The sequence below is a fragment of the Zalophus californianus genome, chromosome 1, assembly GCF_009762305.2.
Source record: "Zalophus californianus isolate mZalCal1 chromosome 1, mZalCal1.pri.v2, whole genome shotgun sequence".
NCBI lineage: Eukaryota > Metazoa > Chordata > Mammalia > Carnivora > Otariidae > Zalophus > Zalophus californianus.
In genome coordinates this window covers 77,284,932-77,298,473 of record NC_045595.1, presented here as the reverse complement: position 1 = coordinate 77,298,473, position 13,542 = coordinate 77,284,932, and the positions used below count along the sequence as shown (strand labels likewise).

Below are 13,542 nucleotides of genomic sequence, written 5' to 3'. Positions count from 1 at the left end.
AATAAACAAGCAGAGTTTAGAGCTTACCATGGTTTAAAGGCATATTAACTTCCATAAAAAGTAAAGTAATCCAGAACAAACCTGAGTAATTATAAACAAAACTCCACCCATTACTAATTGGAAGACACTCATCTTTCAAGAAAATATTTGCTGAGGACACACTTTTCTACCCGAGTCATAATTCAAATTAGGGCCACTAAGACCTACAGGTAATGCTGAAAAATTTCTTAGGAAAAGAAACTCTTCTCAACCTCCCAGAAAACAGTAAAAGCAGTGAAGCTTTTTACCAGAAGTCAGCTCCAGATTGTTTTCCTTTCATCTGTATTAGCCAGGATCTTCCTGCTTCATTCTACCATTACACCACCTGTAAACCACAAGCTCTGCAGAGCCAGGAGCCATTGCCATTTTCATTCCCTAACTATTGCTGCAGTACATATGGAAAAGGACAAACAGCGTGAAATGTATTCCATTCTCACCCTAAATATTACAGGGTTGTTTGCATTATGGCAATCACTGTCATAAACTAATTTTAATATTTTTAAAATATCTAGATTTTACCTATTTTAGGTTTTTTAGGTTTTCCTATCACAAAACCATCCATTTAAACCCTGAATGGTATGCAGTAGAGGCTCCTGTAGCTAAAGCAACTTGACACAGGCAGTAGTCCTGATGGAAAATTTTGAGTAGTATATACTATCATTCTGAGTAGTATATACTATAATGCCTTTACCCATTTAAAAGCCAAATTTACAAAGAAACACAGCTTCATAACCAACACTAAGAATTGGTTTAAAAAGTTACCATTTGACAATCTGATTCATAGTTATTCTTAGATATACAGGTTCACTCACACATACACACCTTAGTCTCTGAAGAGGTATTAGAATTAGTTATCACAACTAAAAAACTTGTTATAAAAGCCAAAATTAAAACCATATACCCAGGGGGAAATCAATTAATTAAATCAAATTAAGTAGGAAGGAAGGAGGGAAGGAGGGAGGGAGGGAGGAAGGAAGAAAGCAAGCTAACAAATAACTTTTAGCACATCTTCTTTCCCTAATCAGCAACCAAACTTTTCCTTCCCTCACTGTCCAATACAGGTTCAACTCTTCAAATGTCCTAAGGCTCAAATTTTGATAGCATTTTTTTATTCAGATCTCCTGATCATTCTCTAGAGTCCTTAGTCATCAAGACTTACTAGTTTGTCCTTAGGTTCTTTTATTATCAGTATTCAGTCCTTTCTTTATCCCAAATGACAATTTACCAGTCTAGACTGATATCACCTTAAATACTGTAAATCAAACTTAAAAGTCCCTCTACTGCATGTTCACAGCCCATTATCCAGATCCTTAATTATCGCCAAATTTAATTCCCACTATTTTGCAACATGTATCCTACTTTTCCTTCAAGTCAGTTTATTACTTGTCCTGAATGTTCATTCCCAGTTCTTCCATTTCTTTGTTTAGTGGTCTTTCCCTTCCTTAATGTCTTTTTACTCTTTGCCTAGCCAAAATTTACCCTAACTTTGAGAGTCAGTTTGTGACTTTCAGTTCTCCATTAAGTCTTTTACCCAGCCTATAACAATGTTTCCCAGCCTTCCTTATATACCAAGACTAGCCAGGGGAAAAAAAAAAAAAAAACTAAATTATTGATTGGGTACCCCAGGTGATGATTAGATTATATTGCTTGTGGATACACACTCTCTACAGAATACACAGCTGAATGTTTAAGTATGTGACAGTTTCAAATTGCCTACTATATACTTTCACTTGTGCCTCCTAAAGACAGTGGACCGTAGAAACAAGGGCCAGATACTACACTACTTTTTTAGACTTCCAAATAGTTCCCAGCGTTAGGCTTAAACTTAATAAAGAAGAATTCTAAAGGAAATAAAGAAAGGCAATGAATGGAAAATTACAGATCTTAAGTATCTCAGAATGAAACAAAGCTAATACACTCATGAGTAAACCTTTAAAATTGTTTTCATCAATTTAGCATAGCATATGTGGTACTATAATTAAGATAGGTATTTTGTAAATTCATTATCTTTATCACAGTTTACAAAAAATAAGGCTTGACATCTCCCATATTCAATAAGTCTATATGAGCATGAAATTTGAACTTTCTATCAAAGTCACCTCTCTCTGTTGAAAAATTTCAATCTATAATCTCTTCCCAGATCTGGCATTTAGTTCTGTAAGCTCTAAACAATGATTCAGAGTTCTATAACTATATTCTTTGCTCCATCAATAATCTTCACAGAAATACTAGGAAAAAGAATACTCTGTTTGAATAAGCTACAAATAAAGTTTTGAAATATTTAAAGCTAAAAAGAAACCTGGGAAATAATCTAAATATCTAATATTAACTGTTAAGAGGTTAAATTATGATATATCGACATAATAAAATAACTAGTAATAGGTTAAACAACGATAAGTAAATCTATATAAGTTAATAACAAAGGCTGTCCACAATATGTCAAATAAAAATAGAAAAAGTATATAATCCTACTTTTTAAAAAAATAAAAATGTATCTGTATACATATTTCAATATGAGTGTGTACTATTTTTTTAAAGCTACAGATTTAAGATTTTTAACCTTACATAAACAAGAATAGTTAAACTAGAAGGACTGTTAGAACTCTGGTTAATGTGTTTTCCACATTTGTTTTTAATCAGATAGACACCAGCAAATACTAACCATCGTATAAAGAGTTTTAAGCTCCTTTGTAAAAAGTTGCGCCAATTTCTCTAATTTTCTAAAAGAGCTGTCCAAATTCTGCATGGTACCCCTTGCTAATGTATTCTTATGCCTTTTACAACCATGGTTATTATTAAAATTTTATCCCCATATTACAGAGTACTATTGAAAGAGTAAGAGGTAAGCTGTGCTGTATAGCCTCCACACTTAACCCATTAACTATCAAAATCTAACCTGTCCTTTACACAGAGTTCATGTACACACATGCACAAAGAAAAATTTTAAATCTCCTATACAAAATGTTAAAAAGAATGAAACAGAGGATATCAAAAATGGACAGCAAAAAAAACTGGGTCAAAGAAATAAACTGCAGAATAGCATGTTTTCCCATTTCAATTCTGCTTTTAAATAACTTCTTAAATAAGAAATCTAAAATTGTCTCTGAAATAAAATTCATTTTTATAAAAATAGCATTAATTCTGTGTTAATACATAGTAAAAGAAAAAAGGAATGAGCTTATGGGAAGAAATTCACAAAAGACAAAATGTTATGGTTAAAATTCAGAAACACAATTAAATAAATAACAAAATATAAGGATCAGCAACATCTCCCAAAATGCCTGTCTACTGCCAATTGTAAATATATATTTTAATATTTCAAACATATATTAAAATATATACTATATATTTCAATTAAAAGCAGGAAAAAGATTCAATAGTCTCTCACCAATGATTTATAAACAAAAAAATAAAATTCACACCTTCTTCCTTGGAAGTAGCTATGAATTTTTGTCTTATATTGAAATAAAAGAACTTTCTAGCAGAACTAATTAAAATAACAGAGAGAAATTAGAAAAACTGGTATCTGATTGTCATTAAGAACCAAATAAATTTAGTTATAATCTATGTCACAACAAAAATGCTATTGACTGAAAAGGGAGAAAGAAATCACTAAAGGCATTAGTTACATAGAATTACTCTGTCCAGAATCTGTAATAAATTTAAAGGTAAGGCACAGCACCAAGAGCCACTATTCAGTCTACAGAGTTGTTTTATAGCTCACTTCTTGATCACTTTGTCATGATGGGATTCTATGTAAGCTGTTTAAGTCCATGTTGTTGGATTAATGTGGCCAAAATAATTAAGATAAAAAGAACCAACTGTAACTGTAACCATGTTCATCAAGAATGTATTTAAGAGAGAGCCCCTTCTTCCTTAGTTTTCAGAGTCTTTCCATTCTGAATTTTAAAAAGCTTAAAGAGGGGCGCCTGGGTGGCTCAGTTGTTAAGCGTCTGCCTTCAGCTCGGGTCGTGATCCCAGCGTCCTGGGATCGAGTCCCACATCGGGCTCCCTGCTTGGCGGGAAGCCTGCTTCTCCCTCTCCCACTCCCCCTGCTTGTGTTCCCTCTCTTGCTGTGTCTCTCTCTGTCAAATAAATAAATAAAATCTTTATAAATAAATAAATAGCTTAAAGATATCTAACATTCAACATCTATTACTACTCACTAGCTAGCTCTCCTAAAACATAACAAATGATATATTGTTTTTAACTGACAATTTTCTAAATATAGAAGGGAATCTTGAAGCTAAAATTTCCTTAAAACTATTTTAAACTTCTGCATAAATTACAATTTATAAATGTCCTGTGCATCTAACCACATAAATCCTCAAGAATGTATTCGTTCTAGAAAGGATCCAAATGGGGGGGGAAAATGAAAGAAAAAGAAAATCTGGAACTTCATAGTTATGTAGTAGTTATGTGGTAATATTTTAATATACAGCTATCTTCATGGTATAACCAAATATAAGTTATATTTTCATATATAAATATACATTAATCTTAACCATACCATCTAAAATTAGATTAGTGACAGTAAGACTATACCTGAATTGGTTAATTTTTCATGTTAGAGAAAATTTTTATCATTCTAAATTACTAATAAAATTATAAATGTAAATGTAATGCAATATTTTACAAAAGGCATGCTATTAAAAATAGGGTCAATGTAAGAGTAGTATTTCTAAGTTAAAATGGTATTATTTTCACTCCCCTTCAGTTCTCCAAAACAAATCACCATAGAGAGATCTAATTAGCTGAACGCCTGGTATATATTCTATAATATCAGCAGTTCCTAATTTACAAATGATGTTATAAATAATGGAAAAGCCCAAATACTGGTCCTAACAAATAAATTTAATCCATAATATAACTGGGACTAGTACTAGCAATAGCACTTAACCTTGACTCTCAAAGCAAAGGCAAGAAGGAAAGACTGAGTGACTACTGTAAACACCTTCAACAATATCCACAGCATCAAAGAGGGAGAAAATGGGTTTCCAAGTGTTCCCATAAGGAAGTATTTTGGAGTAAAAGATCATGAATGACAGAGGAAACTATAAAAGTATAGTATATTCTGGCTAAAAGAGGCAAAAATAACAAGATCTCAAGCAACAGGGCAACTTTAGGAGTACTAATTGTACACAGTATTCATTTGAGGAGTATTTGGGGACTTTCAGAATAAAACAACTTAGCATAAAAAAGTTAAACTTGAAATATACTTACGGATCAATAGAAACTTTAATACAGGTCATATTCTTATCCCTCTGTTTATTGTCAGCTGCATTAACTACAAATTAAATATTTTGATGAGTAATAAAATATATAAAGTTATATAAATAAATATATGACAACTGTATGTATATCCCTACTTAATATAAACATTTATATATGGTAATAGTTATTAAAATTACTGCTAACTTCTAATAAAAACTTTATTTTCTAAATAATATTCTTAAATTTTATATCACACTAAATTACTGTTATGTCTTCTACTGCAAAATGGGGGGAGGGGAAGGGCAGATTTTGTGATATATAAAAATAAAAACAAACATCTGCAGGTTACAATGCCCTAATCCAGGTTAGATCTAAAAGAAAAAAAAAATGAGTTTAATTATATTTTATCTTGGAAACAACTACTTTCTCCTGATCTTCAAAAAACTTGTGGTTTTATAGACAGACTGAGCTAAAATCAGTTATTTTTAAATTAGAAAGACAGTCTTCAGCAACCTTAGAAATCAAAATTCTAAATCCTAGGCACTATAATTGATAATATATTGGCATACATTAACCACTGCTGTGGTTAGACACATGACTACACAAATTTTAACACAAGTTAGCTGTCAAATTCAACATCATAGAAAAAAATATGTTCCTGATAAACACTATGTAACATAAAAGTAAAATCAAGTGGATAGCTGGGAAGCAAGAGTGAAAAGTATAAAATACAAGAAACCAGTTTTATTCCCCTATCCTTTCCCCAAAGAAGGACCAGAACAAGCTCAGAGAGACCCACACAACCCAGCTGTCTAGGAAACTTCAAGTGGCATTGATAAGGTGGCAGAGCCCAGAGTCTCTAGAAAGTGCTTGGCTAAAAATATTTCCAAAGTGCAAGCATTCCCTAGGAATCAATTAAGCATCCACACTTCATTGTGATTTCATCATGTGATTTGGAAAAAAACAGAGATCATTCAGAGCAATGGTTGTTAAACTTGGCTGCCCAACAGAAATTCCTGATTTGTTGGTGGAAAACCCCAATTTTACATGTCTCATAGCAAACTCACCAAATCTGCAAGGATCAGGCCCTGTAATCTCTATTTTTAACATGCCCCCGCGGTGACTGGTACGAATGCAATCTTCAAACGACTACACTTACAAGATTATAAACCAACTGGATTACTGACCAAATACAACACATTCACTTTACAGATAAACACAAAGATATGATGTGTACAGATATGAAAATATTACAGTGAGTACAAAATTTTCTGAAGAACATTTATATTCATCATAGAAGCCAGAGATATGCCTTTAAAATTTATACAGTAAGTCTGGCTTTATATACACACATACACACCAAAGGACACAGAGGAGTTAAATCTTAGGCAAATACTCACCCAAAATTTCATCAAAGATCTTGTATAAACCTGGCACAAAGGTAACCTCTCTGCAATTCATTCCTACATCTTCATCATACACCCACATTAGCTGCATTATAAGAAAAATTCAAAAGGACTTACGGGGTAAAAAAAGCATTTAACATCAGTTTTACATAGTATAAGCCCACATCTGTCATTACTTAGATCTTCAAAGAGAAAAACATACACTACTTCAGTTACACTCAACTTCACTATACGCATATTCAATTGAAATAACTTCAAAACTGAGATATTATTCATTTTGTATTGAGTCTGTATTCTTATTTATAAAGTCAGCTTATTAATATAAGGCACCAAGAATTGTTAGAAATGATATTTAAATAAAACGGAAAAAATCTTAACTTTACACTTTTACTTCATGTTTTGTATTTTTCTATAAGGAACACAGAGAAAAATAATATGAACACAGCATGACTTTGGAGCCAAAGATCTAGCTTTAAACCCCAGCTCTTACTAGTTGAGGGATCTGAACAAGTTATTTAAATTTATTTAAACTTCAGGGGCGCCTGGGTGGCTCAGTGGCTCAGTCCTTAAGCATCTGCCTTGGCTCAGGTCCTGATCCCAGGACAGGAGCGGGCTCCCTGCTCAGCGGTAAGCCTGCTTCTCCCTCTCTCACTCACCCTGCTTGTGTTCCCTCTCTCACTGTGTCTCTCTCTGTCAAATAAATCAATCTTAAAAAAAAAAAAAACCTTCAGTTTCCTCACCTATAAAATGGGGATAACAGGACTTACTTTCTAAAATTGTTAGAATCAGACAAGATAATATGTGCAAGCCAAGTCCATAGTAAGCATTAGTCATTAGTGTATATGTACACATTCTAGAATTTGAAGCAAACCACGCATAAATGTAAGGACTTTTAAAAAGTTCACACACTACCATTTTATTCTATCCTTCTTACCTCTGATAGTTTATATCTCCTAGTTTTATCTTTAGCAGAAAATGAAGACATTTCTACCTCTCTTACACCTCTCTCCCTACCCTATGAGCAGACACATGAAATAATGTACTTACAAAGCACACAATCACAAAAAATTTACTAAAAAGTACATATACACATCTCCTAATCTCAAAATTTAACAAATAATTACCTGTGTCAATGGTTCCACTGACCCAATATATGTATCAGGACGAAGGAGAATATGTTCAAGTTGTGTCTTTTTCTGATACACTCTCTCAACAGACAACTTCTTTGAAGAATCATTTTTGTTTGCAGTTTCTGACTCTTCTTTTTTTGCAGCATTGTTCTGATCAAAAAGAGTCTAAAATTAACCAAAAAATCAAATTTAAATAACCTACCAAGGGGTAAACTAAAATGTATATGGACATATACCATAGATTTTCTTTTTAATGACAAAATTATCTCTCAGGTTGATTTTTAAGTCTCAAAGAGAACACAGGTCTATTTACTGACCGTCCAGTTCTTTTTATAGTACAGTGTAAAACTGCAGTTTTGACTAAGGTATAGTCACCAGAATAGCTAGAAACGCCTACATCTATTCAATCCAGAAGTACAAACATTTCCCAATTCTATAAGTTATCAAGTTAATTTTTATAGCCCTCAAAACTTTCCAAGAAATACGAGTTCTGGCCAGGTTATAGGTTCACAATAACTGAACCTGGCTACCTGCAGGAGTCCTCAAATCTTCTACATTATCAGTGGTGGGCAAAAGTAACCTACACAAAATAGTGACAAATGTAGCTAATATACACTGATATGGCTAAAAATACTAAGCATGGCTTATGAAATCTCAAATTTCACACATTTATAGGTCATGCCAATAATTCCTTATAAATCAGTGCTAGGTGCCCCATACTGAGGCACCCACTGATTCTAGTTTTTGTGCCAGGTCCAAGGAAACAGAGGTTGGTGATCCTAATTCTAACCATTCCTATAGTAGATAAGGATCACAAACTCAAACTCCCAAGGTCTGGAGATTTCCCTGTCTTTTTTTTTCCCTTTTATTTTTTATTAGGTTATGTTAATCACCATACATTACATCATTAGTTTTTGATGTAGTATTCCATGATTCATTGTTTGCATATAACACCCAGTGCTCCATTCAGTACGTGCCCTCTTTAATACCCATCACCAGGCTAACCCATCCCCCCACTCCCTTCCCCTCTAGAACCTTCAGTTTGTTTCTCAGAGTCCATAGTCTCTCATGGTTCGTCTCCCCCTCTGATTCCCCCCCTTCATTTTTCCCTTCCTACTTTTTTTTTTAACATATAATGTATTATTAGTTTCAGAGATACAGGTCTGTGATTTCAACAGTCTTACACAATTCACAGCGCTCACCATAGCACATACCCTCCCTCCCCAATGACCCTGTCTTCTTAATAGCAGAGAACACACTCTCTCCTTCTAGAATTCCCTAATTTTTGACAAATAAGACATGCCACTAAAATGGCTATAATGGTATGTTTTTTCACAGTCAAAAAATAATTCACATATTAGACACAATGAAAACTGAGATATCTTCACAAGTCTTTGAACTTAAGCAGAAATGAAGTAGTCAGAAGACAAACAATAGAAGAGATTTTATGAATTTGAACAAGCAATAAACCACTTTAATTCAGGTCCTACACATAGCCATACCATTATCTTTAAAGTTAATATTTGAAAAAAGTCATTACATAGTCTACATTTAAAAAATGTATGTTTAAAAATCAAATACATGGGCGCCTGGGTGGCTCAGATGGTTAAGCGACTGCCTTTGGCTCAGGTCATTATCCTGGAGTCCAGGGATCGAGTCCTGCATGGGGGGGCTCCCTGCTCAGCAGGGAGTCTGCTTCTCCCTCTGACGCTCCCCCGTCTGTTGCTCTCTCTCTCTCTCCCTCTTGAATAAATAAAATCTTAAAAAATGAAAATCAAATACATAACCTCGAGCAGTCTAAACCAGGACAAGAACTGTAATATGGAAATTCAAACAATTATAATCTTCCAGTACCATAAATTTTAAATAAAATTAAAGACTTAATATTGCAAAAAAAAGTATTATAAACAACTCATTTTCTATATTTTAAACTATATTCTTATACATCCTTTCATTTATAAGGTTACCCATTAACACTGCTCTGAGTCAATTAAAAATAGCTTTGGACAAAAGAAAAGTGTTTCATAAAATCTTCATAGTCTATTACTGTCAAGAGTTAGATGGTGAACTAGCCAGAAATATACTACATTTTAAAACAACCAGTTTCCAAATTTCTAATCATGTTCCTTGTTTTATCATGAGACAGCTAATTAATTTATAGAAACAAATCCAAAAGTAAAAACACAACTGATTTTGTATAATGGGTCATCAGAATAATAAGGACTAAGATCACACTCTTAGCAGTGTTTAAAGACTATAAATGCTATGGAGTCAAAGGGAGGTAACTCCTTACCATTTAACTCAGAACTGTTTGCAATCATTGGCATAAAGGTCAGGAACTTATAATAACCATGCAAGTAAAAGCTCTCTGATCCCAGGCTACTGCTCCAAATTCCACAACAAAGAAAACATCTTCAAGATTAGACTTAATCAAGGACTCAGTTTACCCAATTGGGGCTTCTGTGTTTGGCCCTGATGAATTACACTTAACTAAAAGGGCAACAAGTAGGGAAAATAAGGATAAAGTCCCTTATCACTCCTTTTTCAAGAATTTACAACTTCTCCCATATTCCCTCACTACCAATCACTTCTTCCTCCCAAATGGATACTTGAGAATAAGGAATGCTTGGCTTGCACCTAACACATCCCTATCAAGTTCAAAAGTTGTCATTCTTCCTAGGATAATGTCTCAAAAATCAGAGAACAAGTGAGATGTAGTTGGCTTTGTCAGACAAGATTACTATTTGTAATTTTCTCTAGGAATAGAGTAAGTTTGACAATATACTTAAAGTATTTTATGTCAAAATGTTTTTTCCCAAATATATGACACATGTTAAGGAAAGAAAAAAAGGAACCATTTTATTTAAAGTAATGAAAAGCATTAAGGAACATATTATTTATAGAATATAATAAAACAGATGTTTTGAGATCTTTGTCAATATTTCAACTCCAGTTTATACTAAATAATTTCTAAAACTTGCATATATACCTTTAAACCTGGATATTTCATTGAGTAAATATTTTTAGTTACTTTTACCAAAAATTATTTGTGTTGACTATATAAACTTCTATTGCTATATCTTTTATGTAAAGATATTATGTAATCAAGTATTTTTAAATTAGTAGCTTATTAAAACTTAACTGGTGAACAAAACTGCAAGGGTATATAAAAAATGAGCCCATTTTCATCAGAAAAAATCTATATAATATATACACACAGAGGAAAAAATATAAAATATACCCAACAGAATATCAATCAAAATTATCTGTAAGAAGTAGAAGTTTTCATTTTTTCTGATACACATTTTCTAATTTTCTACAATGAACACATATAGAAGTACTTTAAAAGCTCATTAGCCCATGTATGTGAAAACATAATTACACTAGAATAAAACTGAAGGTTTCTTTTTTCTAGTGGCACTGTTAATACCTACCTATTATTTCTGCATTCCCAACTTTCTCACTAGAATTTAGGCAAAAAGGTAAGTGAAACCAAAATAAACAAGTAGGGCTGGCAAGTTTGGCAGAGTAGAAAACAGAAATTAACATTGCAGTCAGATTTGTCTTTTTACTTTCTCATTCTCAATAAATGGTAGTTTGCACTGCTCACTGGCTCACTAGCAGCAAACAGAAAGAGGAGGTTCTCTCCTGAGAGGTAAGTTTTTCTCACAGAAACCTAAAATAATGATCTCTTTTAGCTCCTCTTTATTAGCAGAAAGTTGCCCCCTGAATAATGTCCAGGCCACTAAAAATCAAAATATGGGGATGAAGGGACAGAGAGAGCAATTACACCACCCCCTCAGTGGGATGGCTCCATCCCTAGAATAAGTATAAATACAAACACCTTGGGCCTGAGAACTAAGTAAAATGAGAAAAATCTATTGATCATCTTCCCTACAGCTCTTATTGTCACTATCTCTAGGAAAGAAGAAAGAAGAATAAAGAAAAAAGAAAAGAAAGATTAGAAAAGAAAAAGGAAAGAAAGATCACCCAGAGTAGTTCTTCAGTTTTAACACTGTTACTAATAATATTCAGAAGAGAGATCATGAAATTAGCTTGAACACAAACAGATCAGCAAACTCCTATCTACACATTTACAAAAGTACTCTCAATCCCACAAACGATAAAGGAGACTGATATATATCTGTTATCTGTAGGCTAAAAGAATTATGTTCATTTTGGGGGTGGGGGAGCTAAACTTTACACATTAATGTCAGTACATTCAGGTTTTCATTATTTGGTTTACTTGTAAATCCACCAGTTTTCCCATTGTTATTAGCTCTACTTGAGAAGCTGAAAAATTATTCTTGAATTGTAATAATCTTCTCATCCTCATGTTTAATTGAGACAAGTATATGTTGGCACACAGGTTTGATTTTTAAATTTGTTTTTGTTGCTGCTGTATTAGTTTTTTTGTTTTTCAAGTCCTTGTTTCACTAATTTTTTTAATGCTTTTCAATTTTTTGAATTATGCTCATTTTAAACATTGAAAAGAAGGGGTCTTTTGATTCAAAATAATGATTTAACCTTTTCTTATTCTTATGTTCATAATAGTAAAATATCTTGTACTACAGTGATTGACTAAGTAGTCCACATTAAATAAAAATTCACAATATGCCCTTAAAAATAATCAATTACCAAAATCATTCTAAATAAATTTTAAGGTTTGCTAAAACTGAAAACTTACAATTTAAGTTTTTCGTAATTTATTTTACTGCCTAAATTTGTGTGGACAAAACACCAAGCTATTTATAGTAATAAATAATTCCAGCATCTAATAACACTAGAATATAAGAAATCAGATCAACATTTTCATTCCCACATAAAACTAAAGACAATAAAAATGTAAAATAACCCCATATGAAAATATCCTCCACAAATCTTAAAAACATTTTAATTCTCTTCCTTGTGGTTTACACATCTGATGCCATCCATAACTGACTTTTTCTGAAGTTCAAAAGCTGGCTGCCAAAATAATGCATTGTTGGGAATTTCTTAGTTATAACAAAAACATCAAAATAATACCTAAAATCCGTATTAAAATATTAATCTATTTTAAGCACTTTTGCAATATTGCTAACTCCTAGTGAAAGAATATAGATCTAATACTTTTATCCAAAACTCAACCTTTATCAAGAATACTTCTTAAAAAAAAAAATACTTCTCAACCACCAGAAAAAGAAAAGCATTGCAATAAAACAAATTTTTTATTTCAGATTGAATATGTACCAAGACCATCCTGTCAAGAAAAGAAAAAAAAGGTTCTTCCATGCAGAGTTGTCACGTGAGATACAGCAATTTGGGGCAATCACCCAGTTCCTGTTTTTCTGTGAGAGAATGAATTGCTGCCAAAGAGGGGAAAGGAGATGGTTTGCCAGTTGGTGCTAAAAAGGAACTGAGCCACTCATTCACATAATCGGCACAGAAATCTCACCATCACCAAGCCAACAAGAGTGGCACTAGCAAAATCTTGGCAACAAGCCTCTTCTCCTATCTTCTATAAACGACCCCCTCAGACTTCACATTACCCTTTTGTTTCATCTCCTCCCTTTCTGAAACTCCCTCAAGTCTGCCATGCTTTGATGTTCCTTTCACTCATATTTCACCCACGAAACAATAGAGAGGGCCAGGCTATCTATCCACCATTAATGAAAACAAAACCAACACTTTGTCTTCCATCTATGCTCTTCAAGAAATGCCCTCCCACACCAAAGGACAAGGAAAGAGACAGAAGGTGAGAGATACTTAAGATC

The 13,542-nt window shown here is 33.0% G+C and overlaps 1 protein-coding gene across 3 annotated transcripts in view; it reads right to left on the bottom strand.

The window, feature by feature from the left end:
* Positions 1-13,542, bottom strand: part of TOP2B (DNA topoisomerase II beta) — a 59,335-nt gene that overhangs the window by 37,414 nt on the left and 8,379 nt on the right. For 2 of the 3 annotated variants that reach the window (XM_027587265.2, XM_027587267.2), the window contains exons 2-4: positions 7,784-7,954; positions 6,654-6,744; positions 5,263-5,326 (exon numbers count right to left, since the gene is read on the bottom strand). In XM_027587265.2, the coding sequence (XP_027443066.1) occupies positions 5,263-5,326; positions 6,654-6,744; positions 7,784-7,954 (326 nt within the window). The remainder of the gene's footprint in view (positions 1-5,262; positions 5,327-6,653; positions 6,745-7,783; positions 7,955-13,542) is intronic. The other variant, XM_027587266.2, reaches the window with a different exon arrangement.